Raw genomic sequence first — 15179 nt, forward strand, 5'->3', positions numbered from 1 at the left:
TGATTTCATCCTGGCAATTTACCTGCACTTCAGACTAACAGTGTGAATCTGAAAAAAATGACAGGTACTGGAAATCATTTGGGAGCAAATTATCTCACAGTATTCTGAAATTGCCATATCCAAACAGATTAGGTCTCCTGATATGACTTATATGGCAGAAATGCTGAAAAGCCCCTGATAATATCACTCAACTGCATTTATTTATTTATTTACTATTATGTACCCTTAAGGTTTTATAGGTGTAATGAAACACACCACCCGAAGGATTGTAGAAAAGGCTTAGTTTTAGTGAACAAACTGAGCATATCATAGAGATTGCATGATTTGTTTGCAGTACCACTAAAGCCTGAATCCCTCTTATCCAAGTGCTAGCATAAACGTTCCCAAGGAATGGTGTTCATTTTATTCTGGCTCTAGTGTATATAAGAATGTCTTTTATTAAGACATTTTGCAGTTGAATATTGGGTTTAGTGCTACTGGGAACGCAAGGATCTTCAATGTCCGTTTAACCAGTCGCATGATGTAGAAGATGCCATGTTTCCATGTTTTCTGATAGTTGCACATAGTCCTGCAGCAGTGTCATGAGATGTCAAACACACAAAATTCCTCAACATCACACCACGAAACCAGAGAGTCAGGTATGGATGGACAGCTGCAAGGGCTGGGATCTGTCACCCAGTAATGACCTACTGCACTAAGATACAGCTGATCCTGTAGGGAACTGCTCTCTCACAGCCTCGCTTCACAGCACCCCACACATGGAGCTGTCTGATCAGTCTTACTGTAAGCTGCAGCAGACATCTGTGGAAACTGCCAAACAAGTGAAAAAATAAATCCAAGCTATCCAGGAGATCCTGTCAACTTCTGAAACATTCTTATGCAAAGTCACACCTGGAATTTGCACAATCTTAGGCTGATTACCAGGGGGACCTATAGCAGTACAGGCAGAATAAATAAACAGTGGCCCTGTAGGAAGATAGAATTCCTCTAAAAGCCTGTCTGTCTACTTTCTTATCCTTTATATAGAAAAGACATCTCAATCATGTATAAACAAGGAATCAACTCAACTAAGCTCAGATATTTTTGAATTGCTATGCTGTTAATAAAATACTTTTGTATTACATAAAGTCTAGAAGGGTATTTAATTTCTACAATAAAGAAATTACACTCTGCTAAAGAATTTGAGTGCCCTAAATTCTGTGAAAAAAAAATTAAAGGTGAAATGATACTGTCCTGAAGCATTTGGAAAAACAGAATGGAATGAGGATTTCCTTATATTGAATTTTACCTTCAGTTTTTCAGTAGAGCATTACATTGAACTTCAAAGGTTCTAAAAAGGATATAACTGATGAAATAGAAACCTGTTATTTTCCCATACATGCTAAACCTTTTCATGACTAGAAAAATAATTCTTTCAAAAAAATCTTGGTGGCTTTGGAAAGACAGGAGTCTAATTCTACCAATTCAACAGCTGAATACTGTCTTTAAGGTGCTGCAGCACTAGAAAAATATCAGCCTTGTATCAGCAAGAGGTTGGAAATATCCATGTAAACCCAAATAAAACCAAAGGAGCTCTTCTTTGCCTTCAGTGTATTTGATCAAGCTCTTTTTGAACAGACGTAACAATTCATCATTCATATACAGATTAATATGAGGCTTTACTTTTCAAGTGATTTAATTTATTTTTTATGTTAGATTTTTTGTAACTACTCAGTTGTTAAACCTGACACACTTAAATAATTTACAAAATGCAAATGCAATGGAAAAGGTTAACTATAGTAAAAGCCTGAAATTGTTTGAAAGCATAAATAGAGAATTTAATTTTTAAGTCCCACATGTTACCACTGCCAATTTCACCTATCCCTCTTTCTCCACTTACTGCAGCTTCATCTGACTGAACTTCTCAGATATTGTTTCACTTATTTTGATTGTCCTCACTTCCTTCTCACAGACAAAGTCTTTTTTATGGCATGGCTGGTTTTTATGTATGGAAATCACTGGAATTTGGAGGCTGCTATAGTCCTAATGCCAAGTCCAAACACTCACTATTGCTTGCTGTAGGGAACAACTGTGTAATAATGGCAGCAAGACAGCCATTAAACTTGCACCCCCCCATTATTAAAAAAAGATCAAGAAAAAAGCATGTTTTTGATACCAGGCTACACATATGAATAAGGGAACACTATCTTTATTGAAAGAAAATTATTTGGAGACAGACTTTAAATCGAGATCTGACACCCACCTAGAAGCTACATTATTGATTAAGTCAAAAACAGTGGATACAAGTAAGATGAATATCAATGAATGTAAGTAAGAGTCTTTGGCTCTGCAATACAGAAGGTCAGACTTGACTGTTATACACAGTCTTCTCTACACCTAAACTGTAAGAATGGAATTTTAGCTGAAAATACTGAACAGAGATAGAGGTAAGCCAAGAAAATCATTATGCATAATACTGCAGTTAGCCAGCACATACATTGTAAGAAAGTTATCTACACTTCCTCGGGGATTTAGCCTTTACTCATGCTTGCCACAGTAAGGAAAACAGTACCTTTATTTTTAGTAAGGCACTCCAGCGAAACAAAGCAAGAAAATCTCCCAGCAGCACTTTCTACAAAAGAATACCTACCATGGAGCAGTTCAAAGGCAATATAAAATCTAATATTGATGAAATTTAAAGCCCATAATGTTTCACTTTTTACATTCCTTTCAGACTCTCTCCTCTCTCCAGATATCAGAGCATTAGGAAAAAAAGAAATTACCTGTAACCAGAGTCTGTCACTTGAGTCTGTCCCACCATTGGCAGTGCATTGAAAAGTAGCAAACTGTCCTGCATTGACTTCCACACTCTGAAGGCGCAAGAAATGGGGAGTTTTTGCTGTTGGACAAGATGCAAGTGTTAAAGTTATGCAAAACCAAAGTACTGGCTATAAAAAATACAGCAATCAAATGAAATAGTTCTGCTGTAAAAGGTTCAAGTCATTGACTACACATTCGATTCTAGGTTGGTTTACTTCCATGGCTTGGAAAGAGCAGAATAGAAGGGTGCTGTTCCTGCTGTGTAAACTATCTTAGCTCAGCATCCCTCTTGTAATAACAATCTTTTAATAAAGGTCATATTGGAAACTAATCATGTTTTGAAGACAAACCTATTAGATGTTTGCACGACCAACCAGACAAGCCAGGAAGAAATGATGTTATCAGGGAACAGGTTTTTCTTCTTAACCAAGTACACTGTCTACAGAGGAGATCCTTCAGAAAAGCAGCCCACCAAACAGGTGCAATACTAACATAACACTCCTCACCAATTACAGCTGCATTCTTTAAGCACAATGCTTTTCCACAGTACTGCAGAAAAAACCTTGAAACACAACACACACTCTCCATACCAATGCTTCTTTTTTATTTAGAAAGAGAAAACAATCTCAGTAAAACTAAAGCAATATACCTGCAAGCAACCTGAAACTGATATTCAAACAAGAATTACATCCACTGAAGTAAAAAAGTATGTGTATTTTTGTTTTACTAAAAAGAACCAAGCATGCAATATAAAAAAATAGATATTTGATACAGAAACTTGTAATTTAAAGCACAATATTCCCCAACCTACTCAAATCCTACTGCAGCCAAAGCAGACTTCTTGCACTGTCTACACTAATAGATAAACCAGGCTTTGAACACTGCTTTTCAACATGAAAATCTTAGTACTAGCAGTAGACTGGCAAACTAAACATCTATTTTCTAGCAGAGCATTACAACCACTTAAAGTGTTGATGATATTTTCTTACAAACCCTTATTACTGGGAGAAATTGCATTTTTAAGGAATTTATAAATAGCTAGCTTCATGAAAAAGTTGCTAAATATCCAGAGCAAGACAGCATAAGGAGGAGGAGATGGAATAAAATAGCTCAAATTAATATCTGAAGATGGGATAAAATATTTTCATAACTACCCTTATGGCAAATTTATTACACATACAGCCTTTTTTTTATTCTTAAAACATTTCCCAATTAGGGCAGACAGAGTTTAGGCCAAAACTATCCACCTCTTTGCCTATGAAACTATCAATGTGAGAATATCTAGTCTAATTCTTCAGTATGTTCCCCATTTCTCACCTGACACTTTTTTTTTTTTTTAATATGCTTTTACCACCTTTGATTTTACTGTTTCCTCAGTCTTCTTAAACTAAAAAACTAACTTTTCTGAATTCTCAAGTATGGCCTAAGGGGAGAAGAGCATTGGGTTTTAAAAGGAAACAAACACACACACAGAAAAACCTGCCCATCTACCACAACCCATCCCTTTCATTTCTACATGCCTGCAATCTGTCTTCTTCTTGGTCTTTGTACTACCCAGGCAACTGCCTATCAAATATTTTTCCCATTTCAATTTTGTTTAAAGAGTTAATAATTCCAGAACTATTTTTCTGGGAATACACAGAAAAAATATCATCATGAGCTTTACAAAGTTTTAGACAAAGAGTAGTTTTACTTCAATTTTCACACTTTTTCAATTTTCTTTAGACAATTTAACTGGTTTGATGTCTTAATTTCTAACATTTTAATTACTTCATCAAAGAACTTTTCATTAAAGCTTTTGCATTTCAATACTGTTATGTTAGAACTCTACATGCTATGGGCTATAACTCAGTCTCCACATTAACAAGAATTATTTGCAGGTTTTGGGAATTGATTGGTACAAACGCAAACATCAAACCTCTCAAGAGCTGTATAAAAACTTAGGAAGCTGCTAAAATGCTGCTTCAGACTTATCCTACCTGAACCAAGGATAAAAATTCAAAATGCAGAAGCACCTATACTCTCTAACAACATAAGAGCCTGCAGTGTTTATTAGAAATAAGTGACTCAGAAATAACAGCTGCTGATTCTGCGTAACTGTCTCTCTATTCAAAGAAATGTGTGTGTCTTTCTGCCATTAACACTAAAACCATTTTTATGAGGTGCTTTGATACTAACTGATAGAGCACTTTTTATTTGGAATCACAGCTCTTACTTAAAAGCTACAACAAATGCATGCAAGCACATTGTGATATAAGAGGAACAGTCACACAGAAGTTGGTGTCTCAGTCATTTGGCCAGTAAGATCACAATTATTCCATGTACAATCTTCATACATCTTATTTAACAAACAGCATACATGTGAAGTAATGTTTCACTTAAGCAGTCTATTTAATTATGTCTGGATTACCATATTAAAGCTTTATTTACAAGGTTTTAATTGACAATTCAGGATAATCAATTATTACATATCCTTAACAATGAGATAAAGAAATATATGTGAAGCAGGAAGAAGTAAAACAGTGCAGAAACTGAGCCATGAACCTTGGGAAGTACCCTGAGTAACCTTGCCTAGCAAAGCCTCAGTCCTCAGCCAGCTGAGTTTTCTTCCTGCTAAACCTTGGAAAAAAATAATTATATATAGTCAGCTGTTGTGTTGTTCACCTGCTCTCACTAATGTCTCAGCTTGTGGCTGCAATGAATTTTTGATGCAGACAGAAACCTCATCAACAAATCTTAGAATCACAGAATTACAATGATTTGGTGATTTTTTTCTAAAGGAGTTGCCATATGGCCCAGTTTGGGTTTGGGACTCATGTTAAGTGCTGTACACATCTCTGCTATGTACGCTGCACATAGCAGAGATGTATTTAAAGACAATAAGGTGCAATAATGCCAAGTTTAGCAACACTTCACATATACTCAGCCTGTACTTTTGGCAGTGACATTGTTTTCTGATGTTTTCCTTATCTTTTGCTCCACGTTTATCAAAGCATAGTGGCACATTTATTTTAGGGGATCTGACTTTACAACACAAGATAGGTACTTACTACATGGATGTCCTAGAACTTTAACTTCATCAATAGCCACATATCCAGAGTGACCTGAAGTAATCACTTCAAAAACAACCTGAGAAGTAGAAAGAGAATTTCAGTTAGCATCTTTGGATCACAGGGAATATAAAAATAGTTTGTCATTGAAAAAATACCTCAACTCTTTCAATACATTATGAACACCTGGAAAACAAAATACCATCATAAAACCTCAAAACATGTTACTCTTATCATTAAAATTAACCAGAACTTCAATTACATTTTTTCATGTTTACATCATTTTTGGATATTTGCAAGCAGGATCATATATAGCTCACAGTAGAAATAACCAATCTCTCAAATTGGTAATTTATTAGATAACTGCTTTGGTCTGCCAAAGGAGTTATCTAATAAATGCCTTAAGTACTGAGAGCAGTACTGTACTTTCAACTCTGTCTCGCAAAATGAACAGCTTTTATTTTGAAAGTTACACTTTTGTAGTATACAGAGATTTGCAGGGTATCAGACACGAACACACCTATTTTCAGGAATGTATTTTGCATGCTTCTTAATAATCCACCAATTTCAGTGAATTAAGCAAAGCAGATCCATTTGCCATGGTTTGTTTAAGGGCTATAAATAGGTCACAAAATAAATGTACCGTTCTCATCGTTTGAACAGAGTACACTCTAAAGTAAACCTCTCCAAAGTTTGGCAGCCTTAGCTTTGAAAATCCCAGGAATGTTTATAAGGAATAGAAGAAAATATGCCAGCAATGTTATCAGGTACGTTTCCACACCAATGCTCAAGAAGTTCATGCTAAAATCCAGGTTGTAATTTTTTTTTTTTTTTAAATACTTTACTTTTGCTCAGGAAGTTAACTCTAATTGCCTCATGTAACTGATCTCAGGAAGCACCCTGAGGAAGTTCAGAAACACTTTTTCACACATAAACTGTACTCAACCTTGGAACAGATGATCACACTATATACCATACCCCTTTACTGAATGATACAGAACGCAAATATGTTATGAGGACAACACACAGCTACATAATATATCACAATTTCCTGATTGAATAAACACTCTCAGAACACCAATTCTGATTTTAAAACAAACCTTGCAGTGAGAAAAACCTTCATGCCCTTCTGCCTCTGCCTTCTCCCTTGTTTTTCATTGCTCTACCTATGGATACTGACCTGCTGTCCTCTCCCAGATTTCTTCTTCCTAACCTCTGTCCATTTCTCCCTCCCAGTCTCACTGGAATAAAATTGCTGAAAATATGGCCTTAAGTCCACATGGCTGAAAAGGAAAAAACCTTTTCATTCTAGATCTGCCTCTTGTCTGCACAAAATTTCAACCTAAAGCGCAAGTGTTGCCACAACCTGAATCATGCATCAAGAAAAAAACCACAAGATGTCAATAAGCAAAGTCCAAATGCAGCCAAGGAAATTTTTCAGAAACAACTTCTGCAAGAAAAGGATTGCTCAGTTGGCTTTCTAAATGCCACATGGCGCTCTACTGACTCTTGAAGTTGGTATTATTGATCCACAGCAACAGGCTGAACAGAGTATGGATTTGGCTCCCAGCATTTAGTAGAACATTCAGAGCAACACCATTCAAAATTTCAAAGGGTCTCTCTCCTAAAAAGAAAAAATCTCCTGATAGAATTGGTCTTAACTATCTTGGGAAGAAGACATTCCTAAAGAAGAAAAGAGCAAAAAGTCAAAGAATAACCTGCATTCAGAGACCTGAAATAACTTTTCTAACCATGATTATTACCCTCATCTTAATAGCCTTGAAAAGGAAATAGAGAGGCAATGTGCACTAACTAACCCTAAGTTTTAACCGCAGTGCAAGACCCAAGAATGCAGCTCCTGTTTTCAGCCACTGAACTTTGAAAAAGGAAAAAAAATTCTCTGTATTAAGAAATACGACACAAGAAATTGCACGTTCTTCATCTGTGTTACAAGCTCTGAAAAAAAGTAATTATGCTGAGGCTCTTGAAAAAAGGCAGAGACTGCTCCATCTCCTAAAGACCTACCAAGCTATTTGAAAGTGAGAACATCTGAAAGATCATAGGGTATGAGAACCACAATATAGCCTCAGAAACCTGCAGTTGAGGCAGGGACGTTCCAACATGGTAGAGGAGAATAGGGAGCAGACAACCAGGTCTCCGAAATGATGGAAAATTTCCCAGGGAATTATGCTGCCAGAAAGTGAGTCCCTGAGTCAACTGAATCTAGGTGTGCATGCAAAGACCTGCCTCTAAAAACACAGAGGGCTAGGGACAGTTACTGATTTGTTTCCTGTATTCCCTAGTGGCTTTGAGTTTTCTGTTAAGAAGAAAAATACATTAATAACTACCTTTCTGGGTTTTACTGAAATATAACCTTAAAAAAAACCAAACAACAACAAAAAAACCAACCCTCTCTTTCTTATGGAACACTCAGCATAAGAGCAGCTGCACAAAGCCATCTGAAAGGCCTACCTGATCCATGATCCCATCACTGCAGAGTAAAGTATTTCTTTTTCAGGTTCTCAGCTTTCAGACATGCTGAATTCTAAAAAATATCCTGAGGAACTGGCACGTGCACACCTGTGGAGCAGCCAGCCAAACCAGTCAGAAGTCTTCTGCTAGAAATGTTACTGCCAGATAACAGGGACTTAACTATTTTTTAAAATGCTGCATAGGAGTGTCTTTTCTAAAGAACTACCTGACTTCCAGCAAGACCAATAACCCGAGCTTTAGAAAAGAAAACGTGCAATACCTCAGCACATCACAAAGTAATTTCTAAAATTTGTAACAGGGGAGCTTAGCTACAGGTTCTCTGAGAGGCTTTAAGCACCTCAGTATTGCAATCTACTCACAGCCAAAAAAGCTTGTAGATTCCTATTCCTTCAGTTCATAGGCAGAGACCACAACCTTGAAACAACTGAATCAGAACTGCCAATGACAACAGCAGAGAAAAACTCAACAACTGATCTAAAATACCCTGCTGTATCTCTAGACAAAATACCAAAAATGTCATTCTACAAAAAAGCCAGGCAGTGTATCAAGAAAATGCCAGTTGGACATACAACTGAATTACAATTATTGACATTAAAGAGAGTATGCTCCAAAGAAAAAAGTATTACAGATTGAAATACTGTCAGTTGAATCATGCTTCCATAAAAGCAATAGCCAAACTGATACCAACTTTAATGACTGTTAGTTTTAGTCTCTTCTGACATGGAATAAGCCATTTTTAGTAAATGGAAAGAGGCAGTAAAGCCAATAGTGACATACCATTGTCAAAGAGAGGCACTGATTCATATACAGAAGAAAAAATATCCACAAATACAGATCGGTCAGAATGGAATGACAGCAGACCTGAGGAGAAGGACTTGAGGGTGTTGCTGGATGAGAAGGTCAAAACGACCCAGGACTTGCAGCCCAGAAAGCCAACTGCATCCTGGGCTGGATCAAAACACACAAGGCCAAAAGGTCAAGGCAAGTGATTTTCCCCCTCTACTCCATTTCAGTGAGACCACCTGGAGTACTGCATCCAGCTCTGGGGCTCCCAAGAAGGGCACAAACTGTTGAAGGAAGTTCAGAAAAGGGCCACAAAGATGGCAGAGGGGTGGAACACCTCCTCTATGAAGAGGCTTAGACAGCTGGGGTCGTTCAGGCTGAAGAAGAGAAGGCTCCAGGGATCACAGGATCACAGAATGGTTTGGGTTGGAAGGGACCTTAAAGGTCACCTAGTTCCAATCCCTTTGTCATGGGCAGGGACACCTTTCACTAGACCAGACTGCTCAGAGCTCCATTCAACTTTGTCTCATTATGGGATACCACATTACAGGTGTACCCATAACCACATTTACATTCTAGAGATCTTTCTATGGCCTTTCAGTACCTAGAAGGGACCTACAGAGAAGCTGGAAAGGGACTTTTCACAAGGGCACATAATGATATGACAGGGGGTGATGGCTCTGAACTGAAAGAACAGATTTAGATTAGATATTAGTAAGAAAATCTTTACTGAGAGGATGATGAAACACTGGCATAGGTTTACCAGAGAAACTGAGCCCCAGACCCTTGGAAGTGTTCTAAGATAGGTTAGATGGGGCTTTGAGAAACCTGGTTTTATGGAAGGTGTCCCAGCCACAGCAGGAATTTGCAGCTAGATGATCTTTAAGGTCCCTTCCAACATAAATCATTCTATGATTGTATGAACATGACAGTTTACTCCAAGTATAGTAATATAATCCCTCTTGCGTTCACAGGCTGGGAAATACTATCAATTGCTGTATACAAATTCAGTATCTTGTTTCATTTGAATTGAGGAATGAAGATTACAGACCCAAATATCTGCTGACTAAGCCTTTTCCCTTTTTAAATTAAAAAAGTAATTTGATCCTAGGAATTCCAGGTTTCTGAAAGTCCTAGTTAGAGTGCTATACACTGAAAGAGAGATCCGAGAAACACTTCTGGTAGCCTTGAAAACCTTACAACAGGGATGTCAAGACTCTTCACAAATCTGGATCAATTTTCCTAGTAAATTCACTAGAAATGAAACCTAGAAACTTATTTCACATCAAATTATCTCCATAATTTTCCATTTGAAAAACAGCTTGGCCTATAAAAGTTAACTTTTTTACTTCCACCTCCAAACTTAGCCTTTTCTCATGGCTGATGCAACACCTGCAGGCAATACAAAAGACTCCAGTCAAAACAGAGAAAACACTCCAGCAACGTCAGACTGGGTGGCCCTTGGATCTTTTGCCTATTATTCCACCACCTTATCAGTCCGGAAACAACTGGTTAAAACACGGAATTCATTTGCTCAGGAAAAACTGCTGAACACTGCCCTGAGAGCTGTTTTACACCATTCTCCCTGCAGCAGGCCTGCCAAACAGGAACCAGGGAAGCAGCTTAGCACTGCACTGTCCCTGATCCTCCCTGCTTCACTGAAGAGCAAAATTAGCTTTTCATTCCTGCCACTTCCCCTTGCTACATATGAACAAAGAAAGGGGGTCTGCTCACCAACATAAATGCTTACTGCTGAAAATGTGCGACTCAAGATAACTCATTTGTTCCAAAGAACAATAGAAATAAACAGGTTTTGTTGCCACACAACCTCACTGTGTAAATTCCTGCCTTTGTTGCTGCAAAATTACAACACTTTCAGTCAAAAGGTGGATTGTACCTAATATAAACACTGTCCTTCACACGACCTAAAAATAGCACTTTGCAAAAACAAGAAAGAGAAAGGAGTACTAAGAAAGCTGTTTAAGCTCAGGCTGCAATCCTGCCCGCCTGCATCCCCAATGAGCAGGCAGTGCTGCATGACACGCTGCGCTCTCCTCTTTGCCTGCTCTGCTTTACTGCACAGAGCACCTTTCTCTGACTGTACTGCACAAAGCACTGGGAACAGTTTCTCTCCAGAAAATTGGCTTGTACCCTGTGGGTTGAATTCTTTCCCCCTTTCTGACTCATCCTAGAACTACCTGCCTTATCACAACAGCAGCAACTGCTTTCTCATCAAAGCCATGTGAAGGGAGGTTCCTGACCTGGTCCTGTCCTTCCCAGGTCCCACAGAGGCCCATCACAGCTTATTGACGTGGGCTGCCTAAATTGTGTTCAGGCCTCCCTGGCTGGGGAATTTGCTCCATGCCATTTCCCTCCCCACCTCCCACTCCTACATGACTACCACGTGGCTCTCACACCTGCACTCAAGCACATGAAACAACATTTTGGTGGCTGCTGCCAATCCGAGACCACAAAGAAGCGAGCCAGCCTAAAAACTGAACTCTTGACATTAAGGCTTGTTAAATCCTATTATTCTCTTTCTGTTTTTAAACCAGTTGCTGTCTTGTATTTCCCTACTGAAGACCCAAATGCTTTTCTGGTTTAGGAAGAAGAGACAGGAGCAAATAACAGAGCCTTGTGTCTGTGACAAAAAATGCATGCCTCCATACTTGTGACCATTTTTAGAATACTGGGGGTTTGTAAATTTAGGTATGTGGTTTGCCCTGGTACATCTTTCTCAAAATAGTTATTCCCAAAGGACATAAGTCAATGAAGAAGAGCTATTTAAGATGCCTGACACAGGTTGTTTTTCAAAATGCAATATGCATTTCAAAGTTTCTTTGGAGTTCAAAGCACAGTTCAGGAACTGTATGTGTGCAGTTGAATGCAACACACACAACACATGAGAACGTGAGCCTGACTTTTACTGCGCAAGAAGCTTAATGCTCTGTCCTAGATGAAGATTTAAGCACACTGCATGAGCCAAACTCCAAGCAAAACATGTACAAAGCAGGTTATGAAACAAATGTATGCTTAAGTCCAGATTTTAAAAGTTAGGTTTGATCTGCTGCTTCTTATTCCCTAAACTCCCAATTTACAGGGGAACGTGTCAGAATGGTGAAGGGTAAATCTCATCTCTGTGAAGTGATACCATGTAACTCCTTTGTGTTCTTACTAAAAAGGATCAGGAATTACTACCAGGCTCTTACCCCATTTTTTCACTCCAGCTTCATAGGATTTTACATTTAAAGATAGTGCAGTGGCACAGACAGTTATGTTACCATACTGGAAGCTATTTTTAATCCTTTCAATTCCATTTCTGGATTTTAAATCTGCAGTGTTTGTTGTTTTATTTAATCAAGATTTGTTTCAGTTCACTGCTGCCATGACTGACTTCCAGCAAAGTACAAAGCAAATAATTCAAAATATAAAAACTGATAGGGAGATGGTGTGTGATTTGCAGTGGTGCTGTGCTAAATTGCTTGCTTGAAGGGTTAGAAGCAGGGAACACAATCCCCTCACCAGACTCAACTCAGTAATAGCTTTTGCATATTGTGATATTCCAAAATAGCAACGCTTCTAAAATATAAAATTTATTTTAAATCATACTAATTGGTCTGAGAATTATTAACTAATCTAGGGAAAACAACCCTGAAACCACCAGATTCTACTCCTGCTAAAAAAATCCAAATGAGAAAAAACACCAAAACATTAAAGAACATAAAAACATATGCCAAAAAACCTGCCACCCTCTCCTCACTAGATGAAGAGCCTTTTCATGACTTGTATCTCAAAGCATCAATTTTAGAACCTTTCAACCTACTGAGACTGCTCCCCAAGAATCTAAAAACAATCTTGCCACTTACCAGCAAAATCTATGTAACGTTCAATTCTCTTTTTCCATGTACATTCTAATTCTACTCAAGTTAGAAGGAGGGTGAAGGTCTTAGGAATTATGTGAAGCTTTGTTTTGTTTGCAGGCTGTCTCTAAAGGCCTGATAAACTCCTAGATGCTCTTGCTTAAGATGCACCAAGTAGACAGTAGCTCAGTAAAGCAAACAATTTCTCCTGGGTACAATGCTAAAAAGAGGAAGGCAATGCTTCCTCAGGGGAGCACTCCTAAAGTGATTCTGTAAAACAGAAATAAGACTAGTACCTGCAGAAATACACCAGCTACTTTGAAACAAATAGCTCAGAGACCAGCAGGCACAGCAGAAAAGAACAAGCTGTGCTGATTATCTTGGACTCCGAAGGTGTTTGGCAGCTTGAACCCACGTTACTGTAAGCACACTGTTATCACTAACTGGACAGCAGTGCAGACATACCCTAAAATCAATGGTAAATGTTAGGCAGTAGTACTTAAAAGATCACTAATCATGGAATTAAATATTTAAATATTTATTTAAATATTTAAATAATCAGCAAGTAATCAACAATGTTGTTACATGCAGGTTGCAATGGTGATTTGTGATACGTATGTAGTACAGCTTACCTATGGTGTGCAACATGCACAAGTAACTACCTGGCAAAAAGAAAAGGGTACATTAAAAGAAATTCATTATTTAGTTAAAAGACTGTTTTTCTAACAAGTCAATTCCAAACAGAAACCCAACCTGAAAAATATTTACAAGCTGGGGCAACTGGTGCTCCAATAATAAACTACTGCTAATTATTAAATCTTTTGAACCCTTTGCAATACATGGTTTAAACCAATAAATCTTTAGAAGCTGGATTAAAATTCACTCCATACTACATAATTTGATTTGTAGTCAGCTACCATTGAGTGGGAGCTATTTTGCCTACATTTTTTAACAGCAAAACAGACACAACAAACTCTGTTTGAAAAAATACTGAATTGTATAAATATTATAACTCTGAAATGTTATCATATATAATTTATTCTGAGAGTTCTGTAGTACATTTTGGTTTCATTTCCATCTAGACATCTTGCAGGTGTTCTGCTAAAGGAATGGAATTATAAAACATTCACAGATGTGGATGGCTACACAGATTATATGATTTAAAACGCAACAAAGACAATAGCACAATTACATTGCTTTGTCCCTTCACCTATTAATGTCATGTGTTCTCTTGAAGATTACTCACTGGGAAGCTACCAACCTTTATGTAAGAAAAGTTAAAAAGGGTTCCATCATTCCTTAAAAATCTTGTTAGGAGGCTTTCTTAATTATGTTCAGTAAAGTCAGACAAACTCAGAAAATCATCGGGAGAAAGTCTTGTACATTCTGGAGGTTGTGTGTGGAACACATGGATGTGTGCCAGAGGTTGGACTCAAATGTATAGCAGCTGAGGAAACATACTTGGTACTATGTTATATACCTATCAGGTGAGTCCTGTGCCTTCCCCCCACTATTCCTGCAGTCACCTGAGCTGCCACCTAACTTGGAGCCATACTCTCACAAGATCCATATATACCCTCTCTCCTCTTCCTGCCCTTCTCCCAGCTTCTTGTAGCTAACTTCCTGTCTTCCCCCACAACAAACTCTGTGAAGAAGAAAGAGCACGAAAACTGATGAAAGGAGTTCAGAAACAATGAAAAATTGCAAATGTCAGCACTCAAGTGAGGAAATTGCATCACAGATCTCTGAGAGAACGGAGGCAACCAAAAACAAAGACAATTAACTGTAAGCCCTTAAAATGGTGACAGCACTTCCTTGAGAATAAATGAGCTTATTTACAATGAAACCAGTGAAACTACAGTATTTAACACTGATTCCCTGCACTCTCATGGATATTAACATAGCGTAAGATCTTTTGGCACATCAGCTAAATTGCAGTACCTAACCAGGTATTATTTCACACTATATGCAGCAAATGTGAAGAAAATTACCTACTATACTCCGCAATGAAAGAAAGTTTATGCAAAAATGTCAACATTTCCAGCAGCAAGGAGAGCACATGGAATCCATTACAGACAGGCTCAGGCATCTATTATACATCAGCTGATGCACGGTAATCTGCTAAACTACAGTACCCCATCCAAGCATGTAAGGGTTCACCTACAAGTAAGGGTGAACAGTCCAGATGGCAGGT

The 15179-nt window shown here is 38.0% G+C and overlaps 1 protein-coding gene across 11 annotated transcripts in view; it reads right to left on the minus strand.

Annotated features, from left to right (window-relative positions):
* Positions 1 to 15179, minus strand: part of PTPRM (protein tyrosine phosphatase receptor type M) — a 442907-nt gene that overhangs the window by 289524 nt on the left and 138204 nt on the right. For all 11 annotated transcript variants that reach the window (XM_038129430.1, XM_038129425.1, XM_038129423.1 and 8 more), the window contains exons 4-5: positions 5850 to 5928; positions 2763 to 2878 (exon numbers count right to left, since the gene is read on the minus strand). In XM_038129430.1, coding sequence (XP_037985358.1) covers positions 2763 to 2878; positions 5850 to 5928 — 195 coding nt within the window. The remainder of the gene's footprint in view (positions 1 to 2762; positions 2879 to 5849; positions 5929 to 15179) is intronic.

The sequence above is a fragment of the Motacilla alba genome, chromosome 2 (genome assembly GCF_015832195.1).
Source record: "Motacilla alba alba isolate MOTALB_02 chromosome 2, Motacilla_alba_V1.0_pri, whole genome shotgun sequence".
NCBI classification, from domain to species: Eukaryota; Metazoa; Chordata; class Aves; order Passeriformes; family Motacillidae; genus Motacilla; species Motacilla alba.